General features: G+C 36.8%; 1 protein-coding gene across 7 annotated transcripts in view; it reads right to left on the reverse strand.

The window, feature by feature from the left end:
* The window catches only part of SMG1 (SMG1 nonsense mediated mRNA decay associated PI3K related kinase), a 137360-nt gene that overhangs the window by 49954 nt on the left and 65734 nt on the right, over positions 1-21672 (reverse strand). For 6 of the 7 annotated variants that reach the window (XM_053213536.1, XM_053213537.1, XM_053213538.1 and 3 more), the window contains 18 exons: positions 19862-19998; positions 18852-18910; positions 17640-17853; positions 14914-15039; positions 14430-14502; positions 13428-13525; positions 10975-11148; positions 9061-9285; positions 7766-7867; positions 6609-6878; positions 4903-5033; positions 4603-4764; positions 4015-4133; positions 3019-3301; positions 2400-2540; positions 1625-1824; positions 794-990; positions 477-638 (listed from right to left, as the gene is read on the reverse strand). In XM_053213536.1, the coding sequence (XP_053069511.1) occupies positions 477-638; positions 794-990; positions 1625-1824; positions 2400-2540; positions 3019-3301; positions 4015-4133; positions 4603-4764; positions 4903-5033; positions 6609-6878; positions 7766-7867; positions 9061-9285; positions 10975-11148; positions 13428-13525; positions 14430-14502; positions 14914-15039; positions 17640-17853; positions 18852-18910; positions 19862-19998 (2873 nt within the window). The remainder of the gene's footprint in view (positions 1-476; positions 639-793; positions 991-1624; positions 1825-2399; positions 2541-3018; positions 3302-4014; positions 4134-4602; positions 4765-4902; positions 5034-6608; positions 6879-7765; positions 7868-9060; positions 9286-10974; positions 11149-13427; positions 13526-14429; positions 14503-14913; positions 15040-17639; positions 17854-18851; positions 18911-19861; positions 19999-21672) is intronic. The other variant, XM_027043167.2, reaches the window with a different exon arrangement.

Here is a 21672-nt window from a genome sequence, read left to right on the forward strand (position 1 = left end):
ATCTGTAGGAGTAACATATGCAGTAAATATAAAGCAAAAGTCAAATATAAATAACCATGAACTAAAGGATGATTAATTTTATGTCTGAATATTGCCTACTGCTATTATCGAATTAAGAAACATTTGTTATTTTTGGATTCCAATTGTTTATTGAACCCATTTATAAACGAGCACTCTTCCCATTCATTATAACATTATATACACTTCCGCATACGTTAAAAAACTACTACCTGCACTCTCCTGTACATTATAGTTACTAAAAATGATTACAAGAACTATTTCTTCTACAAGTTTCTTAGAACTACCTTTAAAGTTCCAAGCCCTTAAACATTTGACATGTTCTTAGCACAAAATATGAATAGTGACTTGGAACAGAAATTTTAACTTATTTCATTCATAGATTAAATCACAACCAAGGAATTAAACTCAACTTTTTCTAATCAACAGATTTAAAATTAACTCCAGATACACTTTACCTGAGATAGATTTGTCTTCATTTCTGTAAGCAAGTCAAAGCCATGCCTCACTGTCACAGCAGGCTGGCCTGCCAACAACCCAACCCTCATAATGGAGAGTCGGATCCGCGTCAGCCAGTCTTGACAAGTTTGGCGATTGGTATAGAAAAAAGTCCTAATGACCTTTAGAATAAAGAAAAAGAAGAGCTCACGGTTGGTTAAAATTTTAGGTACAGACGTCTCAAATACACAAGACTACTGGGATTTCAGCTCTGCACACACTGCCAGGCTTGACCATGAAACTGCTACAAAGCAACACTCAACCCACTGGAACCAACCTTGGGAGGTGACGTTAATGCATTAGCGCACCCCTCATATGCGTTATACATTAACTTCTCCAGATTTTCCAGATACTGCAGAAGAAGAACAAGTCTAAGCTGGTTGCTACTGTGGCCTTCATCATTGTCTGCAGTTGTCCATTGACTAACATCTTGATCGGGGTTTAACGTGTGAGCCGCGAGACTTCTAATGATACCTTAAAGCAAAGACAGAATTCCATATTTAAAAGACATCTCTAAAGATTCTAGAAGTTAGAGATAATTTCACAAATTCCTATTTGTCAAGCATCCTCTCTAACCTACCATTTAAAAACAAAATTCACAACATGAAAGGTCTTTTATTTAAGGGGGAAAAATGTTTTAACACAAACCCCCTAGTTTTTTTAACAAAAAAAGACATCCATACTGTTGTCAACACAATTATTCAATGAAAGGTTATTTTAGCAAATATTATCTGAAAGACTGATCAATTATTGAGGAATAAAAAAAGCATATAACCTCAAATCTCTGAACAAAGATAAGAAACCCTTTTGTTTTTAAAGGCTATTTATTTATTTTGAGAGAGAGAGAGAGGGAGAAAGAGAGAGAGAGAGCACACGCAAGTGGGAAGGGCAGAAAGAGAGGGAGAGAGAGAATCCAAAGTAGGCTCCACGCTACAAGTACAGAGCGCAAAGAGGGGCCTGGTCCCACAAACCATGAGATCATGACCGGATCCGCTATCAAGCCTATGACACTTAACTGACTGAGCCACCCAGGAGCCCCCATCATTTCTTAATATAGGGTTTAAAGGTACTTCTATCACCAAGTTTGAAAAAGCACAAAGCCACTTACCTTCAATTGTCTGGAACGTATCCTGAGCTCTGCCCAGTGGGGTTCTCAACTTAGAAAGCACAGTGAACTGTGCTGCTTCCCAAATAGCCCACTGCCAAAGGACGGCATCTGTCTTTAGAAGATTTCGGGGAATTGTTGATTGGTCACGCTTATCCAGTCTCTGGCAGCTATAGAACAATCTTTCTAACCAATTGTCCTTCCTGGGAAAAGTAGTTTCATATTTAACAGACAATGACAACTTCATTAAATAAAAAAAAATAAAAAATAAAAAAATTTGCAAGGGGAACAGGCGTAGGGGACTACAATTTTTCCTAGGTCAAAAGGAAAAACCCTTAACACTGAGAAGCATTATATCCCTACCTTTCATGCTGAGGAGGTCTTTTACAGTTAAAACAGGATGGGGTGCGATGTGGAAGGATTATTACGGTAAATGGCCCATGAGAATTTGGCTATCAGGATAAAACATTCACTGCAACTCAGCACCTGCAGAATGACTATGTCCCCAGGCCTCTCCTCAAGCATTAATGACTAAGTCAGAACAGTTAACTGTCAAACATATTTCATCACTCAATTTTAAAGCGCATTTTTGTTTCTTCAGATGCTATCTTCGAAGCAATTCTTCCTACTGCTGGAAACTAAAATAACCCATTTGAGAAGATATCACTTTCTCTTCTGCCACTCCTGACATATTCTCTCCAAAAATGGGTGTAGGGTCAAGATATTCAAGTACATTTAGGTTGCTTTTCCCAGATGAAAGAGTCAAAGAAAATCTTACCCTGTTCTATGAGAATTCCCATATAAAATAAAACTAATAACATCAGAGAAATCTTGTGGGTGGAATGTGTTACTCGGTGCTTTACTCATGTGACTTCTTAATGCTAAAGAAATTTCTTGAATTTCTGTGTGATTGTTATTGCTGTAGACAGAAAATAAAGTCACTGTTACACAAAATGTTTTAGTGAACAGGCTAGTTCATACTGTAAATGGGCTATTTCCTTGCCAACTAAATGCAGAAGTAAAAAAATAAAACAGACTTCAAAACAGACACTAAAATATTATTACAGTTTCAAAATCAACCTAGTAAAAAATAAAGATTACAGTTGAGTTTTTCAAATAACTGAACTACTAAGAAACACATTTTGGCACCCTATTATATAAATTATTAGGTACTTATTACCATGAGCTTCTAAGTTTATAAAAAATATTAAACTTTGTTACTTTCTTCTAGACCTGGACAATTTGATCCTTTGACATGTCTTCAGTCACTGAGAAGTGCCACACAAGATGTGACACTGATTCACTAATAGGCAATTTGTCGTTTCTTAAACTGAAGGACTACTAGGCAGTTAAAACATAGTGGGAGGGATGTGTTTGTTCTAACACAACTGTTATACCTCAAGACAACATCTAAAGGAATTGACTTCAACAGCTTTCCAAATGCTTGTCGAATGCGAGTTCCACTGTGGACAAGCTGAACACGGCAAACATCAACACACCTACAAAAAAACGAAACAGGTAACAGAAAGAAGTGCAGCAACAGTTCCAGGGTACTAGGACCAGGGTCAGAAGATAGAAGCTTTAGTCCATACCGCTGTAGAAGATCATCTGGCAAGGAAGACGACAAAGCATGTAGACTGCTGCAGGCTTGCAGACAGATATTCACGTCTTCAACAAGAGCTATTAACAGGAATTAAAAGATACTTTCAGTTTGCCACAAGAAATCACATGCCAGTACATCATAACTTCCTGAACACACTCACTCGTTCAACAAATAGTGAGCGCCCACACCACGAACTAGGCATTGCTCCTGCCTAGAACCATCACTGGCAGTAACAGCTGGGAAAACGATACGTTCAATAAAACCCACTTAAAGTTACTAGTCTTCACCCAAACCTTTTTCTGAAGGAAATTTCAAAAGTATATGGAATGTATAAATATTTTTGTAAGATTTTAAAATGTGACAACCACTTAAAAACAATTTATTTTTCATGTATTAAGAATACCAAAATTTGGGGCACCTGGCTGGCTCAGTCGGTTAAGGTTCCTACTTTGGCTCAGGTCATGATCTCACAGTTTGTGTGTTCAAGCCCTGCGTCAGGCTCTGTGCTGACAGCTCGGGGCCAAGAGTGTCCTTCCAATTCTATGTCTCTCTCGCTCTCTGTCCCTCCCTGCCCACATGCGCGCATGCACACACTGCCTCCCCCCCCTCTCAAAAATAAACAAACATTAAAAAAAATAACAAAAGCTAAGACAGATTATGCATCTGCCCCGAGATGGGAATTATACATTTCATGTTATGAAAATGTTCAAGTGACTATCTTTCTCTCATTTTACTAAAGACCCCTTTCAAGTGTAGATTAACAAAATCTTTAAAAATCACAGAATCTTACTGTTGGCTAAAAGGCCTTTACAAAATTTATGGAAAGATGGAAGAGAGAATAAAGGTGCATATGTTTCAGACTTCTTCATTAAAACAGCCACTTCCAAAGCCCACGTCATTAACAGTTTCCTGAAACACAAAATATACGACTGATTTTACATTAAAGAGAAAGAAAGAGAGAAAGAAAGAGAGAAAGAAAAGCTTTAAAATAATCTATTCTTCTTACATTGGTTTGCTTTTGGCTTTTTAACTATCTCAAGCAACAGAAAACAAAAATTCAAACTATAGAAATTCCTTTGTCAAAAAGTTGAATGCCTTTTAAGAAAATCTCCCCAAACCAGAAGGTGTAGCACAGAATATAAAAAAACTGTATAGGTACATTCTTCTACACAACTGCAGGCAGGGAGGTTTCATTCAATTCTTTCGGGAAAGAAAAAGAAATCCTGGATTAAATAATAAAGCTGTATTTTCAAGTGTGCCGTAACGAAGAGGCTGCTCTACCCCACTGCCTTAAGGCTGGATTTCTTACCCTCAAATTATGCAGCTAAGTTAATGAAAGTTAAGAACACCTCATATTATGAAATTAGCACTTAGTTACCTTGTGTCCTGGTTAAGATTATCTTTCTTAAGCAATATTCCCAGGAGATTTAATATAATTGAGAAATGTTTTTTTGTAGCTGTAGTTACAGTACTAATCACAGCTCCATCAAACAAAGACGGGGACGAAGAACTAAGACTACTAGATATAAAGTGATCGTGCCTGGAAGACAAAAGAAAAATCATCTTTCATCTCTAATTTTTTTTAAAAAAGCAGTTCCAAAGTCAACACTTTCAAGTGCCCATCTTCCCTCATAAAAATTAAAAAGAAATTATTTTAAGTATCCGTACAGCACAGTACCTGGTACAATGAGAATACAACGTGTAGAGCACTGCATACTGAATGGCAGGGAAGTGAACAGCCAAGTCACCGTGCACAATCATCAGATTCTTACTCAGGAGGGCAAAGACAGTTGGAGACAGTGCCCACATCTGATGACGTAAAAAGAGAGTAAATGTTTGTTTTCTCTAAGACACGCTTGTCCTTCAAAATATGTGCACACATTTTTAAAGTCTAAAACCACAGATTTAAATCCAGAAACAATCTAGTGCATTAAACCTGGGGTCAGCATTCACTTTTTGTGAAGAAAGTAAGTATTTTAGACTTTGCAGGTCAGGTGATACCTCTGTTGCAATGGTCACCTCTTCAACTCTGCCAGGGCGGTGAGAAAACAGCCATGGACAAAAACATAAATCAGAGTGGCTGTTTCCAGAAAAGTTTCCTTACAGAAACTTTTTATACGTACCATATTTACTACATACCATATTTACTACAGTAAATATAGTATATATATATACATACAATACTATACTATCTTTATACATACTATAAATCCTTGAATTTAAATGGGAATTATATGGTATGTGAATTCAATGTCAATAAACATTGTTTTTTAAAAAGAAAAACAAAAATAGGTATTGAGCTGTACTTGGCTCACGGGCCAAAGTCTACTAATTCCTGATCTAAACAAAGCACTCGGTACCCTTTAGTGTACTAGACTAGACTGCCTCTCCTCAATTTTCCCTCTGCTGCAAATGGCAAGGTGCCCTGTCCAATGAGAAAAAAGGTACCTCCTGCCACTCTAAGCCTTTTCCATCTTTCCCTTTTCCTTCCACGGCCAACATACTCCATTCCACCTGACTGTCCCTTCCCGATACTGTTTCCAGAGTGCAAGACAAAAACCTCCTCAAATCTATACACAGTAAGAAATGCTCAACAATGAAAGGTTAGGGTCTGAGTAGAGTTTACTGTCTCCTTCCAACATCTGCCATAAGGAGCAGTGAAAAGAGGAGCTATACGCGGAGCGACACAAGGCAATCTGATCACGAGAGCATGCAAGTATAAACATCAAATGTTGGCTTTTCCCTCCCTTCCCTCTTAGGAAACTTTATCTCTTAATTATATCCTATTATTTTTTATTAGAAGCAATGTTTTTCAATCCTTCAAGGTCTAACAGAAGGGGAAAATATACATATCAGCAATAATTATAAATCAAAAAAGCAAGGTCACTTCAAATTTCTTAAAGGAAAGTTATCTTTATTCTTTTCCCCAAAAGAAAGAATATATGAGTATTCCTAGAGAAAAGTAGGCAGTCAAAAAGTAAAACCATCTGTAAGCACTAACTTTAGTGAACAGAAGGAGAAAAGCAGGGAAGAAGGAGCTGTGTATTAAAAGAACTACACAAATTTGAGCTGTAGAAAATGTTGACAAATTTTTAATAGGTATGCTAGAGTCAACAGAAATGCATAGAAGACATTTTCCTAAAAATAAAACAAATGTGAAAAAAATCTCTTCAAAGGCTGTCAAGGAAAAGAAGAAGAAAACGAAATCTAACGACAAGAAAATATTCCTGTCAATTTTAATTATCCAGGCATGTCCTAAATATGGCACTTTGTTCTACAGTGACTCCAGAGACACACCGACATGATAACAGTAAATGAAATAAACATGCAATGACAAGAGGCTTAAATGAGATTAAAACAAAGCCACTACAAGTAAAGACTCACCCCAATTAGCGAGTTTTTGGCATTTCCAATTGTAGTCAGGGCACTGAGGTCAAATATAACTACAAATTTGGCATTGTCTACATTGAATACATGATTTTTAAAAGCCTCGTGTTTTATTTCAGAACAGGCATCAGGAAGCTGTAGACTATGTAGCAGATTGTTTAGGGCACAAGTCATTTCCCCCAGAATTAATTTATAGGCAGTCTCCAAAACAGGAATGTTCTTCAGGCTAAGCACTGCTTGATAAACAGCATGGGCTACTGCAACAACCTTCAAAAGAGAATGCAGGAGAGTGATAACTAAATGGAAAATAAAATTACTAGCTGCCTAATGTGATGATACAAATCAATTTGAAGACTAAGAAATTCACTGTCCAGAACATCAGAGACCTTAATTTCTTTAAAAATCCAACCTTAAAGAACCTACATGCATCAAAAAGTTTATAAAAATTTTCAGAGGCGCTTGGGTGGTTTAGTCAGTTAAGCGTCCAACTCTTGACTTCGGCTCAGAGGGTGGGCTCCCGCCCTGTGTCGGGCTCTGCGCTGATGGTGCAGAGCCAGCTTGGGATTCTCTCTCTCTCTCTCTCTCTCTCTCTCTCTCTCTCTCTCTCTCTCTCTCTCTCTCTCTCTCTCTGCCCTTCCCCATAACGTACGTGCATGGCATGCGCTCATGCATGCTCTCTCAAAGTAAATAAATTTTAAACATTTTCAAAACCTTATTAGAGAGAAAGGGTCCTCTAAATTAAGAGTTCATAAAAGTATCAAAACACACACAAAAAGAGCAATTTGTTAAAATTGGTTTTTCAACAACTACTTGGAAAATCTGTCGCGGTTCTGACTGGGAGTCAGTTGAAAAGCTAATAGTTAAATTTATGACATACACAGTACTTCTGAACTTATAACTTTAAAAAGATAGCTGCTTGTTTTATGAAATTTTAATAAAACTTGATAAAAACAAATTACGGAAATATGAAAAGAATAGCTGCCCATCAGTCTGACAATCAACAAATACTAAGTTAAAGGGATCACTGTAATCATTGTATTTTAAATCCAGTATTTAGCATTTCACTCAATTTCATTTATGTAGCCTAATAGGCAACTCAGGTCAACCCTTCAATGACCTAAGTTACCAGAAGTTCTTATCAGGGCATCACTTACCTCCTTTTCTTTATGATAACGCAAAAATAGTAGTTTAGATGATGGTATAAACAGTTTTTCTACAAATGACGATGGCAGTTTTGTATTTATCTGTTCAACAATCTAAAAGAATAAAACAAAAAGAAGTGAGCTATCAAGACAGAAAAGGACAAGAAACCGTTTTTAAAGGCAAAAGGCTAACAGAAAGAAGCCAATCTGAAACAGCGACACACTGATTCCAATGATAAGACCTCGTGGAAAAGGCTAAACTATGTATACAGTAAAAATATCAGTGGTTACCAGGATTCGGGAGGGATGAATTGGTAGAGTACAAGGGATCTGCAGGCAGGAAAACCATTTAGTATGATACTATAATGGTGGCATTATTCATTTGTCAAAACCTTAGAATGTATAATCCAAAGAGTGGAACCCTAAGGTAAACTATGGACCTCACTTAATAACCTGTCAATTTGGTTCATCAATTGTAATAAATGTTATCTAGTACTAAACAAGATTAGTTAATAATGAGGGGAACTACTGTGGTAGAGAGTATGGGAACTCTGTACTTAAGGCTCAATTTTTCTCTAAAACCTTAAAAACTGTTCTGAAAAATATTAATTAAAAACGTAATATATCTAAACTATATTTTAAGTCCTTAACATTGTAACATTTAAATGTTGAGACACTTAAATAGGATACATGTATCTACACTTAAATATGGGCATTTTTTTACATTGGCAATTGGCAGAAATGTTCAGCAGAACATCAGCTACAATTTGCTTTAAAACAATTCAGTTGGGGATGGAAGCACAGCAAGGAAGACAGAGTCAGAGGCCTAGAGGAAACCAGATGGACCATGTGTTTCTAATTATAGAAATAATACAAAGATTCATTATGCTATTCTATTTTTTTAATACCCTTCAAAATGCCCATAATAAAACACGGAGAGGAAGGGAAATATTTATGATTAAGGAAAGAATAAACACTATAAAACAAGTTTGATTTGGGAAACAAAACAGAACAAGGTCTTTCAAAATAGCTATCAAGTACCGATACAGTATTTATCATGTGTACTCGACAGTCTTATGTGAAGGACAATGTTTCATCCACAAAAAGAGAGACAGGGAAAAAAGCTATATTAAGATCAAACACTAAAAGTAAACAGATAACAGAGCAAAAGCAAACTAGATTATGTAAATACGACTAATTAACGCACTCTTAAAAGAACAACAACCAAGGCCTTCACTTCTTCTACACTAATTTAAGGGCCTGAATGAACAAACATATTAAAAAGCAACAAACAAGAATTCACATACCAATGTGAGTAAATTCAAGACTGAGATGATATAATCTGTACCGCATGTCTGGCAATTCTCCAGTTGATCTAATCCATATGTAATGACCATGTCACAATGTATAGTCATGCTAGGATCCAAGCTGCCGAGCAAAACACCAACACACTCATTAGCAGCTGTCAACACAGCCTCAGAAAAAAACACTTGGTTTGCAGCCGTCACACATCTCATTACTCTGTACAGAACCTGCAAATGGGGAGAACAAGCAGCTTTTTAAAAAAATTCACATGCTTCCACAGAGTAAAAAAAATAGTTTCTATTTAATGCAGTTTCAACTGAAAATTAACTGCCTGCCTTGTCAGTAGTCTCTTAATATTCTAGCTCTCAGTGGCTGAATAACAAGGGTATCTTTAGTAAAATACACACAATGATCTTGCCTAAAAAATTCTAAAGTACTACTGTGACAGAAAATGGAATTTGCCATCCTCTATTTCTTTCATACCCAATTTCTATCACCCTCCCTCCCCCCACCTAAAGTGACCAAATGGCTGAAGCTCAGAATTTTTATATTCATGAAATACACCAGTACTGAGAACAGTAACAGTATTAACATGGGAATAAACCAGCCATGAAAATAATCTTTCTCCATTAAAGCACTTGGGCTTTTGGTAATCAATCTTTTAAAACTAAATATCCTAGTCACCTTAGCTTATGAAAGTTCATGTACTGATGGCCTCTTTGGAAACAAAACTCTCATTCATAACATACAATACCTAGTTGAGGATTATGAAAATCATGTAACTTCCAACCAAAAACCCCACTAAACAATAAGCATCACTATTAATGTACTAAATTTCTAATAAAAGTAAGTTAAGAAAAAGCCAACAAATTGACACAGTATATTTTTCTGTAATATTCAATAATCACTACATCCAGGCTTCAACCTATAGGTTAAAAAGGCCTAGAAGACCTTCATAAAAGAATATAATAAATATATAACTACCCTGGGAAAGGACTGTTCTTTCCTTTTGTTTTATATCTGAGTTTATTGCCCTTATTTCAACACTAACAATCATCAACCCTGAAGATATTAAATCATCTTGTTCAGGTTTAAACTATCAAAATGCTGGTTTTAATTATCTTCAAGATCTGACATTTCTGTTCAAATACACAATTAACTTACCAAAAATTACATATACAATTAATATCCTATTTTATCTAGCAATGTATTCAACAGAAGTAAATAAACATGAGAGTTTTATCCTAACAGTAAAATTTTAATCATTTAACCTTTTATGACTACACCATGCATGTTTCTCCCTTCTTCTTCAAGCACAGCCAGTGACAGGTTCCCTTCTCATTTCTATCAGACAGAGCCACTCCCTAGACTAATACAGTGCAGCTCACGTTTGGGGCTGCTGAAGAGGGGCAATCACACTGCCTCTTATAACTGATCTCACACTACTATGTATTTAAGTTCTTATAACTTTATAACCTTTGATGTCAGGCTATCAAGTTGTTTCATCCTGCCATGCTCAGAAGAAAACTACTTTTTGAGGATTGCTCTGTAATGTACTATTCTTATTATGCTGAAAAACTAAACTCAGTAGTTGAAAAGCAAAATTATTAATTTTATGAAAGATTTTAAAAGAATATTAAAAGAACAAGAATAATGCATTTATGAAGGATCTCATGAGATACAACTTTGCACATTTTAAAATGCAGTGTAGCCTTCGTCTCATATGGGGGTGGGGAAAGAAGAGGGATACAACAGGATTCCCTACTTTCCTGGTGATTTAAGAAAGCAGCCACATATGTACCTACATACTAAACAAATGAAGAGTTAATAACATAGTTCACAAGGTAAAGAGAAACATTTACAATACACAACCATTTCATTTTTGAATGATACTTAAAAGTCCTAAAGACACTTACATCTGTTACATACGCCTCAGTAATTGGAGGACCTCTAATTGGGCTGAAGCGTTCCCCAATGCTCCTCACTACAGTACTGAACACCCGGAGAAGAGCTGCCAGCTTTGGTAAGGACACAGACGGAGGAGGAACATCTTCATCCACCGACTCCCCAGAGGCCACATGGCTGAGGTCCTAGATGTGAAATCACAGCACTCTTATTTAAGTAGGACATTGTTCAGGGCGCCTTGGTGGCTCAGTCAGTTGAGCATCCACCTTTGGCTCAGGTCGTGATCTCACGGTTCGTGGGTTTGAGCCCTGAGTTGGGCTCTGTGTTGACAGCTCAGAGCCTGGAGCCTGCTTTGGATTCTGTCTCTCTCTCTCTCTCTCTCTCTCTCTCTCTCGGCCCCTCTCCTGTTCATGCTCTGGCTCTCTCTCTCAAAAATAAACATTAAAAAAAATTTTTTTTTAAATGTTTAAAGTAGGACATTGTTCAAAAAAACCCAAAAAACTCCCATTTTTAAAAGTTTATTTTAAAGGTTTATTCATTGAGACAGAAAGAGAGAGAGAGAATTCCAAGCAGGCTCTGCACTGTCAGCTCAGAACCTGACGTAGGGCTCAATCCCACAAACCATGAGATCATGACGTGAGCCAAAATCAAGAGTCAGACACCCAACTGACTGAGCCGCCCAGGTGCCCCAAAAAACTCCCAATTTTTAAGTCAATTAATTTTGTAATAGATTTTTACAAATAAAGTAATTTTAGCCTATCAGAAATCAGAAAAAGAAACATGAATCTAAATGTAAAAATGAATCTGACTTCTCGAATTAACAAGCCAATATTTAAATAAGCCAAAATAACCTCAACAGATTAAGGAAATAACTTCTCATACCAACTCAGATAGGTATTGAGGAAAAATTAATTCTAGTACATATACTCTGTTACATACAGGTATAAATGAAGCCAGAAACTTTTGCCATTCCGGAATTGGTTTCTGCCAAAATCTTACTCCAGGTATTCTTTGAGCCACTCAACTCAACAGTAAGTATCCCTACATGAACACCATGCACACAAAGAGCGAAGGGAAGTGAAGTGTTAACAAATTATAAAATCTGGTTTACAAATCTAGTTAAGGAGATAAGATATACTCAAAGAAAAAGATTGGCAAAAAATAGGATACTAGAACCCACATACACCTACATATAATTAGGCACCGAAATAATTGAAGGGAATGAGATCTTATAAATACCAGAAGAGGGTTGGGGGGGACAGAACTGTTACAAACTAAAATGGGCAGCTTCACTGATACAGATCAGCTTTAAAGGCAGGCCAGGAACAAAGATATTCTAAGTGTGGAGGCAAAGAAACACATACAAGCAAAATACTCCCTTCATTCTTCTCTGAAAGGCTCAAAATAGCAAAGACAAAGCTGAATCATTATGGGAGCCTCAAACACCACACAAGAATCATGGCAGTTCTGAGTAGAGAAGAAACACAGAGGTTCACACAGGACATGGCCGATTTAAGTCCTGAGCAGTGGGCCAGGAAACCCAAGACCCAATAACAGAGACTTGAGCAGGACCCTTAAAGTGGACACACTGCACTTATACAACTGCAGAGTCTGCTGAAGCCAAGGCTTATCCTCCAAAGCATGACCCAAGATCCTCAGTGTATGTGAAAGAAAAGTCTTTAGAGGCTTGTATACAATATCAATTCACTTTACTTTTAATACTTTTAGTAACAGAAAATAAAAATGAACTACAGAAAATGTCTTCAGAAAACTACTAGCAACCAGAATTATTTCAAGTTTTGCAAAATAAGTCCTGCTATTTTTCTTTCAGTCTTTCCGGTAATGCAGCTGGTAACTTAAAAACAACATGTAAGGGACACGTGGGTGGCTCTGTTGGCTGAGCATCTGACTCTTGATTTTGGTTCAGCTCATGATCCCAGAGTTATGGGATCAAGCCCCACTTTGGGCTCCACACTGAGTACGAAGCCTGCTTGAGATCCTATCTCTCTCTCTCCCCTCTGCCCTTCTCCCTGGCTCGCACTCTTTAAAAATTAAAAAACAAAAAACACACATCTAAAAAAAAAAAATTAAAATATTTTAACTGCCTTGTAATTTCTATTCAAATGTCAAGTGGTCTGAATTATTTTAAAAATAAATCTACGTGTGTCTGAATGGGTCAGTCGGTTGAGCATGTGACATCTGATTTTGGCTCAGGTCACGATCTCACGGCTTGTGGATTCGAGCCCCTCAGTCTTTGTACTGACAGTGTGGAGCGTGCTTGGGATTCTCATTCTCTCTCTCTCTCTCTCTCTCTCTCTCTCTCTCTCTCTTTCTCTCTCAAAATAAATAAATAAACTTCAAAATCAATCAATAAATCAATCAATCTAGCACTGTTTAAGATTTCTGTCTTGTTCTTGTTCTTAACTGAAATCTTATGAAATAACTCAGGTTTCTATATACTCACCTCAGCATATGCCTCCATATCCTCTAAAAACTGACCAAGAAGGGTGGTAGAAAATGCAAGATCAGCCACCCAAAACGGCTCTAAACTCTGCAACCATCCTAAGAAACATACAAAAATTTTAAAAGAGTAAAGAAAAACAAAAAATCCAAGTTAAAAATAGTATCTTAAAAGCCTTGTTTTAAAAGTTATGATTTTCAGGTTGCATATCCTTAAAACATACCTTATTTCATAAAATTAGGACTGTTAACTGTTAAATAAGCTGATCATGATTACCAATGTCTTTTAATGCTGCAAAAATGAACAGTCTCCAGAAATTAAAATGTGTATCTGCGTCCTTATTTTTCATATTGTCACTATACACGTGGCTTAGAGTAAAATGCCACAATCTACCACCAGCCTGGCTTTCTACTCCAGAGCCACAACCACCCACCAAAGGTGTCCACTCATCTCCCCAGTGGAAATGGGTCAGACCCACTCTCAGTGTCATATCCTATGTTCAGCAGGTTATTGCACCAATTAAGCTAAGAGAAAGAAACAATTAGCACCTGAAACAAGCCAAAATGTCCAAACGAATTGTGCTAGTCATTCATTTAACTCAAAACAAATGAAAAAAATTGTCTTTATCATTTAGAGTTCTCCAAACGGATCCAGAAAAACAGGTCACAAATATCCAGGATTTCATTCTACACTTAGGAGTACTGCCCCTGCAACACCACCTCCTACCAGCACCACCCCAAGTGACTAGGGCGAAGTCCTTTCAATTTCTCACAGGTGCAATTACAACCTGTCTCTACCCTCCCCTACAAACTACTAAGTACACAATCTTGCTTTGAAAGGATAGATTTTGCTAACAAGCAATGTTCATTTATAATAACCAAAATATTTCTGGGAAGCAATTCTTTTTCTTACATTAGGAAAGAAATACTATTAACAGCTGGACTCTGAGGAACCAGAGCTCCTTCCCACAATACTTAAATGATTGGTATATGCTGAATAACTTACCAGACACCTGCTGTGTAAGCGAAGGTTTCTGAGTATGATCTATATGCCATCCAACTAATATATCAACTGTATCCTGTAGGGAGACACAGAGAAAAGGGCTAATCATTTTAAGGTCTAACTGCTATCCCTCCTGTGGACCATTTCAGAATTTCAGAGTAAGCAATCCTAGCAAAAGTGTCTGTGTTCGACCTATTTGACATTATATAAACTTGGGGGGGGGGGGGCAGGGCAAGAGAATAATGGAACTTTGTTTATGACCTTGAGGAAGTATTTTTTTTCTTTAAATATTTTAAGGCATTAATGTCAGAAAGTACAGATGGTATTTACAAAAATAGTATTACTGGACCATTCTATCCTAGACCCTCTAGTATCACTGATTACACTTTAACAATCAGAAGCTTTGTTTTCTCTGATTCCCAACGTCCCTATACATACAACCAACCCTTCACATCATCACCTAAACAGAGAGGGTCAGGGAACTCACCCTAAAATTAGTGCTGAAAATATGAGGGTAACATCGAGCCACCAAAAGAATGCACTTGACACATTTGCAAAGTAATTCTGGTGTATCCACATTTTCAAGAATGGACTGTAGACTGGTCATTACAAGCTGAAAAATAAAAGTTTTAAATCATGAGTATTCAAAACAGAGAGAAAACAAGCATACTGGGTTCATTATTTATTAATAACTTTATCTAAAATTGACTATAGTACCAAAGAAAACAAAGTTCACAGTTTTAGCTCCAAATAAAGTTGAAAGCATTTCATTCCACTAAGATTAGGCTGAAAATAAGTACTGTTTCATTGTATTTAATGTCTCTTAAAATATTTCCTAAGTAACGTCCATTCACATTATTCCTAAGTGCTCTGTTTAATACCATGAACTTGATTATATTTCAAGTATAAAACTAAGATGTGCTTGGAAAACTTTTCCTTAAAGTACTACAATTACTCTCCAATTCAAAATCCATAGCAAATTTTATGTAATTTATGCTTTAAGATATTAGCACTTGCTTCAAATTTGAAAGACACAGAGATTAACATGGCCCCAACACATGAATGACAGACATGCGGGCTCATGTCACCACTATATACCGTTCTATTTTTTAAACAAATGTAAGGCAGACCACTGATACAATTATCTTGCAGCTGTCAGAAACCATTTTTTTCCTAAAAAGAAAAGCTCTTCTTTACAAAAAAAAAAAAAAAATGAGGTTGCAACTATAGAAAAAATGCTAGAATTGGAAAAGCACCTAACATTTTGCAGTTAGAATCGATATGGGTAAAGAATACGAATGGGTGCCAAAATCACTGAGTGAAATATACTAAAAAAAAGGATATTCAGAAGGTGTCAAGGTATCATGCCCAGATTACTGACCAATTACAAAGGGAGAAAAACAAGCCTCCACAATGGGAAGACTCTGGTGGTCATCACCTCAACCAGGTGAGCACTCTTTCCCTCTAACAGTAAGACAATCTGCAGTTATGTGCCTGCTGGTGGTGGGTTGCAAGAGTAAGGATGAACCCATGAAGGACTCATGACCAAAATGTTTAAAGTCAGGAAAGAACAATCAAACACACAAAGTAGAACATTCCAAAAATAAGAACAAAAAGATGTAAACCATTCTAATTGAGAGAGAGTACAGAGGCACGCTACCAAACAATACACAGATCCTGATGGAATCCTGGGTCAGGTAAGACAAAAGCTGTAAAAGGTATCTTAACGGCAGAAGTTTAAATGTGGACTGCATTATGTAATAAAATTTTCTTAGGTATAATAATAATTTTGTTGTTACATAAGAGAATAGCCTTATTCTTATAAGATGCATGTTGAGGGTGAACTATCGTGAAGCGTGTAATTTATTTTCAAATGGTTCAACAAAAAAGGATGCGCTCCTGTGTGTGCAGAAATAAAACAAATGTAGCAAAATGTTAGTAAGTAACAAATCTAGATAAAGGACATATGGGTATTATACTGGTCCACGTTTTCCCATGGATTTGAAAATTTTCAAAACAGAGGCACCTGGGTAGCTCAGCTGGTTGAGTGTCCAACTCTTGGTTTTGGCTCAGGTCAATCTCATGTTTGTGGGATCAAGCCCTGAGTTGGGCTCCTTGCTGACAGCCTGGAACCTGCTTGGGATTGATTCTCTGTCTCCCTCTCAGTCCATCCCACTCGCACTTGTCCGCGCACCCTCACACTCTCTCTCAAAATAAATAAATAAACTTAAAAAAATAGTTATAATCTTTTTTTTTTTTAAGTTTATTTTTGAGAGAGACAGAGACAGACAGCACATTAATAGGGGAGGGGCAGAGAAGGAGAGAATCCCAAGCAGGCTCCATGCTGTCAAGCTCTGTGCTGTGAGATCATGACCTGAGCTAAAATCAAGAGTCAGACACTTAACCGAGTGAGCCACCCAGGTGCCCCCAAATATAACTATTTTTGAAAGTGACTTTAGTAAAATAAAGCATATCATGAATTGTAAAGAGTGCATATAAATAAAAGATAACTGATATTCTAAAACCATACCAAACTCTAATTTTTAAAAACATGATTAGTCAACAAAAATTTAATTGCTTGTAATTTTGCTCAAAATTAAATTGAGAGTGATCTTTTAATATATTCAGATACACCAAAGTGAAATAAAACTAAGTAGTTTTGGTTTTCATTTATACAAATTTACTGTATATCACCTGGAGTAAGAATTTTTGGCACATTATCAAACCTAAAAAGTCCTAGAATGAGTGCTGCTGTTCAGTTTGTCTCCCTCAAAAACCACTGAGTATCCTCCTATCCAGCTTCCTCATCAAGTCTCTATTTTCATATCAGCAAATGATTCTGTTACTAAGCAAATTCAAAGGAAAGCTTCAAACATGCTAAAAGATTAAAAAAAAAAACAAAAAACTTTTTTTAAGTTTTTTATTTCAGTAATCTCTACCCCCAACATGGGGCTCAAACTCACAACCCCGAGATCAAGAGTAATATGCTCTTCCGACAAGCCAGCCAGGTGCCCCTAACTTGTTTTAAATCTACCTTTAATGTGTATCCTTCACTCAAACTCAGAAAGAGAAATGTTACTCATATCATATTTACTACCAGTAAATAACCCCTTTTCTAAGTTTCCCTTCTCCAAGCTTCCCTCCAAAAACATTGTTGGGAAGTTGTTAAAAAATTTTCTTCCCCAGTACATCGGTTTTCCCCTTCATTCTTACCTGCATTACAGATGAAAAGGCTTTCTTTTCTCCTACAGTCTCTAATGCTTTGTAGGTGGCACATAAGTAGAGGAGTTTAACTTCATCTTTTGTAGATGAGCTAAATTTGCTAAAAATCCATTTGAAGATCTTCTCAGCCTCATAGCTCAGAGAAGCACAAAGAAGGCCAAGACAGCAAGCCCCCTCCTGTCTCAACTCCTGAAGCAATTTGCTACTGTTTATTTCAATGCAAACAAAACAAAACACACAAAAGGCTTAACATTTCAAAGATGACAAGAATGACACATTTTACAAAAGAATGTCTTCAATGATTTTTCAAATTTTTCTATTCAAACTACATAAAAGGTTGAAATTTTATCCTTAATTGTGTTTTCTATTCTATCCCAGTACCCAAAAGCATCTGTTAGACATTAGATTTTCTTTTGCAGGATCAATTATTTACAAACAGTAAGGAAAGGGCCAGAGATAGTAAAATTCAGCCTTCAAATTCCATCTCAAACTACATTAAATGATTCACATAAAAGGGCAGCAACAAAGGATCAGATAAAACATACTACAAATAACTATATACAATGTAGTGTTCAGTAGGTAAGGACTATAAGATAGGAAATGGTAACAGTTAAAAAACGCAACAAACTTAAAAGGATAACAGCACTGATTTAAGTATATTAATAACTATATAAAATGAAACCATCAAAAAGCATTAAGGTTCGTGACCTGCTGAGATGAGTTTTTGGTGCTTTCCAACACTGCAATTCTTTGGGAATCACCATACGAAGAATAGACTGCACACCTTTGTGGAGAACCCCAGTAGCCTCGTAGAACAGATGGTGTGAATGCACTGTTGCCCAAAGAAGGAAGCTCCCTTTCACCTCTATTCTCTAAGCAGTTTCAAAATTCTCTAGTTTACAAAAGGTAATTGCATTCATTCATGCCAGCATTAAGAGTCTACGTCATTCCACAAGTCAATGCTCAATTAGTCAAGTTGACAAATTAGGGAAAAAAAAAAAAATGGCATTTCTTTTCAAGTGGATTCCATTAATACTCAATGGCAATTAACATATAAACGCTTTAACACCGATAAAGATGGCAACACAATGAAACATTTAGATATTCATAAATGAAGCCACCAATGAGTTTATCTTCTTGTATATTTTTAAGTAATTTCTAAAAATGCATTTTAAAAACTTAAAATTACCCATAGTTACTTACCTTTCATTAAGCACATCATGTACAGCAGCCAAGATATTATCCAATTGTTTAACTAGTACCTTTAAAAAAAAAAAAATTTATAAAAAATTTGAATTCCTATACTTTCAGTAACACTGTATACTTTTTACTCATGTTCCCCTCCAAATTCTAATCAAACAGCACACCTTCCTTTTCTTATTATTCCCAGTCCCCAATTATCAGGAGTGTTACAAATTACCTTTCAGATTCTGAAATGTATCCGTTCCTATGTACCACCATGATCATCAATGAAAAAAATAAACTCAAAAAGCTTTTTTTACTTACGCTCAAAAAAAAAAAAAAGTGACGGATGGAGAGGTGAAAAGATAAATGACAAAGCAACATGTCACATATGACACACATAATGACAAAATTTAGATGGCAGACATGATATTCAATTTCAATTTGCCATATATTTGAAATGTCTCATAATAAAATGGGGGGGGGGGAGGCAGAAAACTTATTTGAACCAAATATTATTTGACTCACCATGCCGTTCTCATTAATTTTTTCCTGCTCCACATCAAGTTCTTAATTTCACATTAGGAGAATTACTCAGAGTGTATTTGTAACTGCTCCTGAACTTTTTTCTTTCAAGAGTTTTTCCATTTATTTAGCCCTGGCCACTAGGGCATACCTACCCATGAATATAATATGTAACCTCCACCCCAACTTCACATATGAAAAACAAAGAGACAGTCTGTCCTAGCATACAGAAAAACAATTCTGAGGGCAACAAAATAAATGGACTAAACGTTAAAAGCACTTTATTGCAGAAGATACCAATGTAGATCCAACAATGGCAGGTAAATTACACAGCAGGGTCATTAATTTCTCGATCACCATAATAGAGGCCAAGTCAACCAGGAATAAGGAATCCCTGCCATTTTCTCCTTAGAACCAAATCTTTTCCCTTCTTAAACCACTCCAGGTAGCATTATCTACTTTATTATGGAAACACAAAGTTATCAACATTTCTATACTGTACTCACCAACTTATTTTCTGGTTGCTGAATAAATTCTTTCAACTGCTTTACAGTAGCCAGTCTTCGGTCTCTGTCATCTTCCCGGGTGATCCTCCGAAGAAGATTCGACAGTCGAGACTCATCAGAATAAGACATCGATCGCTCTGTGAAAATAAGCATTTGTTTCTCAGTGAGCATCCCTTGTCATTAAAAAAGGGAAGAGAGGGGCGCCTGGGTGGCACAGTCGGTTAAGCGTCCGACTTCAGCCAGGTCACGATCTCGCGGTCCGTGAGTTCTAGCCCCGTGTCAGGCTCTGGGCTGATGGCTCAGAGCCTGGAGCCTGTTTCCGATTCTGTGTCTCCCTCTCTCTCTGCCCCTCCCCGTTCATGCTCTGTCTCTCTCTGTCCCAAAAATAAATAAACGTTGAAAAAAAAAAATTTTTTTTTTTTTTTTTTTTTTTAAATAAAAATAAAAAAGGGAAGAGAAGGGGCGCCTGGGTGGCTCGGTCGGTTAAGCATCCGACTTCGGCTCAGGTCATGATCTCACGGTCCATGAGTTCGAGCCCCGCGTCGGGCTCTGTGCTGAGAGCTCAGAGCCTGGAGCCTGTTTCAGATTCTGTGTCTCCCTCTCTCTCTGCCCCTCCCCTGTTCATGCTCTGTCTCTCTCTGTCTCAAAAATAAATAAACGTTAAAAAAAAAATTTTTTTTTTTTTTTTAAAAAAAGGGAAGAGAAGTTCTGGTTTGCCACTTCCCTAGCAGCGGCATGCCTTGTACATGGTAGCTGGTGATCAGACATTTGTTGAACTGAACATGTGATTGAGGTTCACAAAAACGATAACGTGAACAAGAGACAAACAGAAACCCTCCAGCCCAAATATTTCAAAGTACGTCAAAAATCACAGTACACTGAACAATAAAAGTTCAACTGAATGCAGGTCCCATCACACTTTTATTTGTCACTATAAACCAAATTCCATCAGAGTGCTGGGCACAAAGCAGACCCTCAAAAAAGATAAACCTAAGCAAACACCTCATTCCAGAGGACCAGCTGAGAGAGAAAAGAGGATTAGAAATTACTTTCTTCAGATCTATTCCAAATTCTTCAACATCCAGGATGAGTACAGGTAAGAGACTTCTACAGATTACGGATAAAGTCTCGACCGGGCAGAAGGAGGCTATATGCTTCCATTTCTCACTTGGTAACCAGTGGAGGGAATTCTCTTGGTCACGTTATCATCATTTTCCTAAGACAAAGTTTTTGTGAACTGCAATCACACATTCAGTTCAACAAATGTCTAATCACCAGCTACCATGTGCAAGGCATGCTGCTACTAGGGAAGTGGCAAACCAGAACTTCTCTTCCCTTTTTTAATGACAAGAACAAATAAGGAAGCTCAAACAACGCTGGTTACTGCCAATAAAATACATTTAAGTACTAAATTTTTCTTTTTAAATTTTCAGCTGTGCATTGGTTATTGATTAACCAATGTACAGTCAAACTAAATTAAAGGCTCTGATAGTTTCATTTCTAAGGCATGAAAAATTTTCGATAATAAAACTAATTATCTGAGAGAAGGATAGGATTTTTTTAAGACCCCTGGCCCAGTGAGTAGTTCAGTAAAAATGGACACTGAAAATGTCATTAGGTTAAAAGCCAAGAAAACTAAGCTCTATTTACAACTCTGCCACTGGCCAAGTTACTTAACTCTGAGCCTGCGAGGAGAAAGAACTGGACTAAATTAAATTAGCTTTGGGGTCACCTTCTAGCTTCTAGCATACCAAGGTCAAGGACATCAAACACTTTTTAAAAATCAGCACACCCTTTGACTAGTGGGTCCA

This window comes from Acinonyx jubatus, chromosome E3, assembly GCF_027475565.1.
Source record: "Acinonyx jubatus isolate Ajub_Pintada_27869175 chromosome E3, VMU_Ajub_asm_v1.0, whole genome shotgun sequence".
In the NCBI taxonomy this organism is placed as follows: Eukaryota; Metazoa; Chordata; class Mammalia; order Carnivora; family Felidae; genus Acinonyx; species Acinonyx jubatus.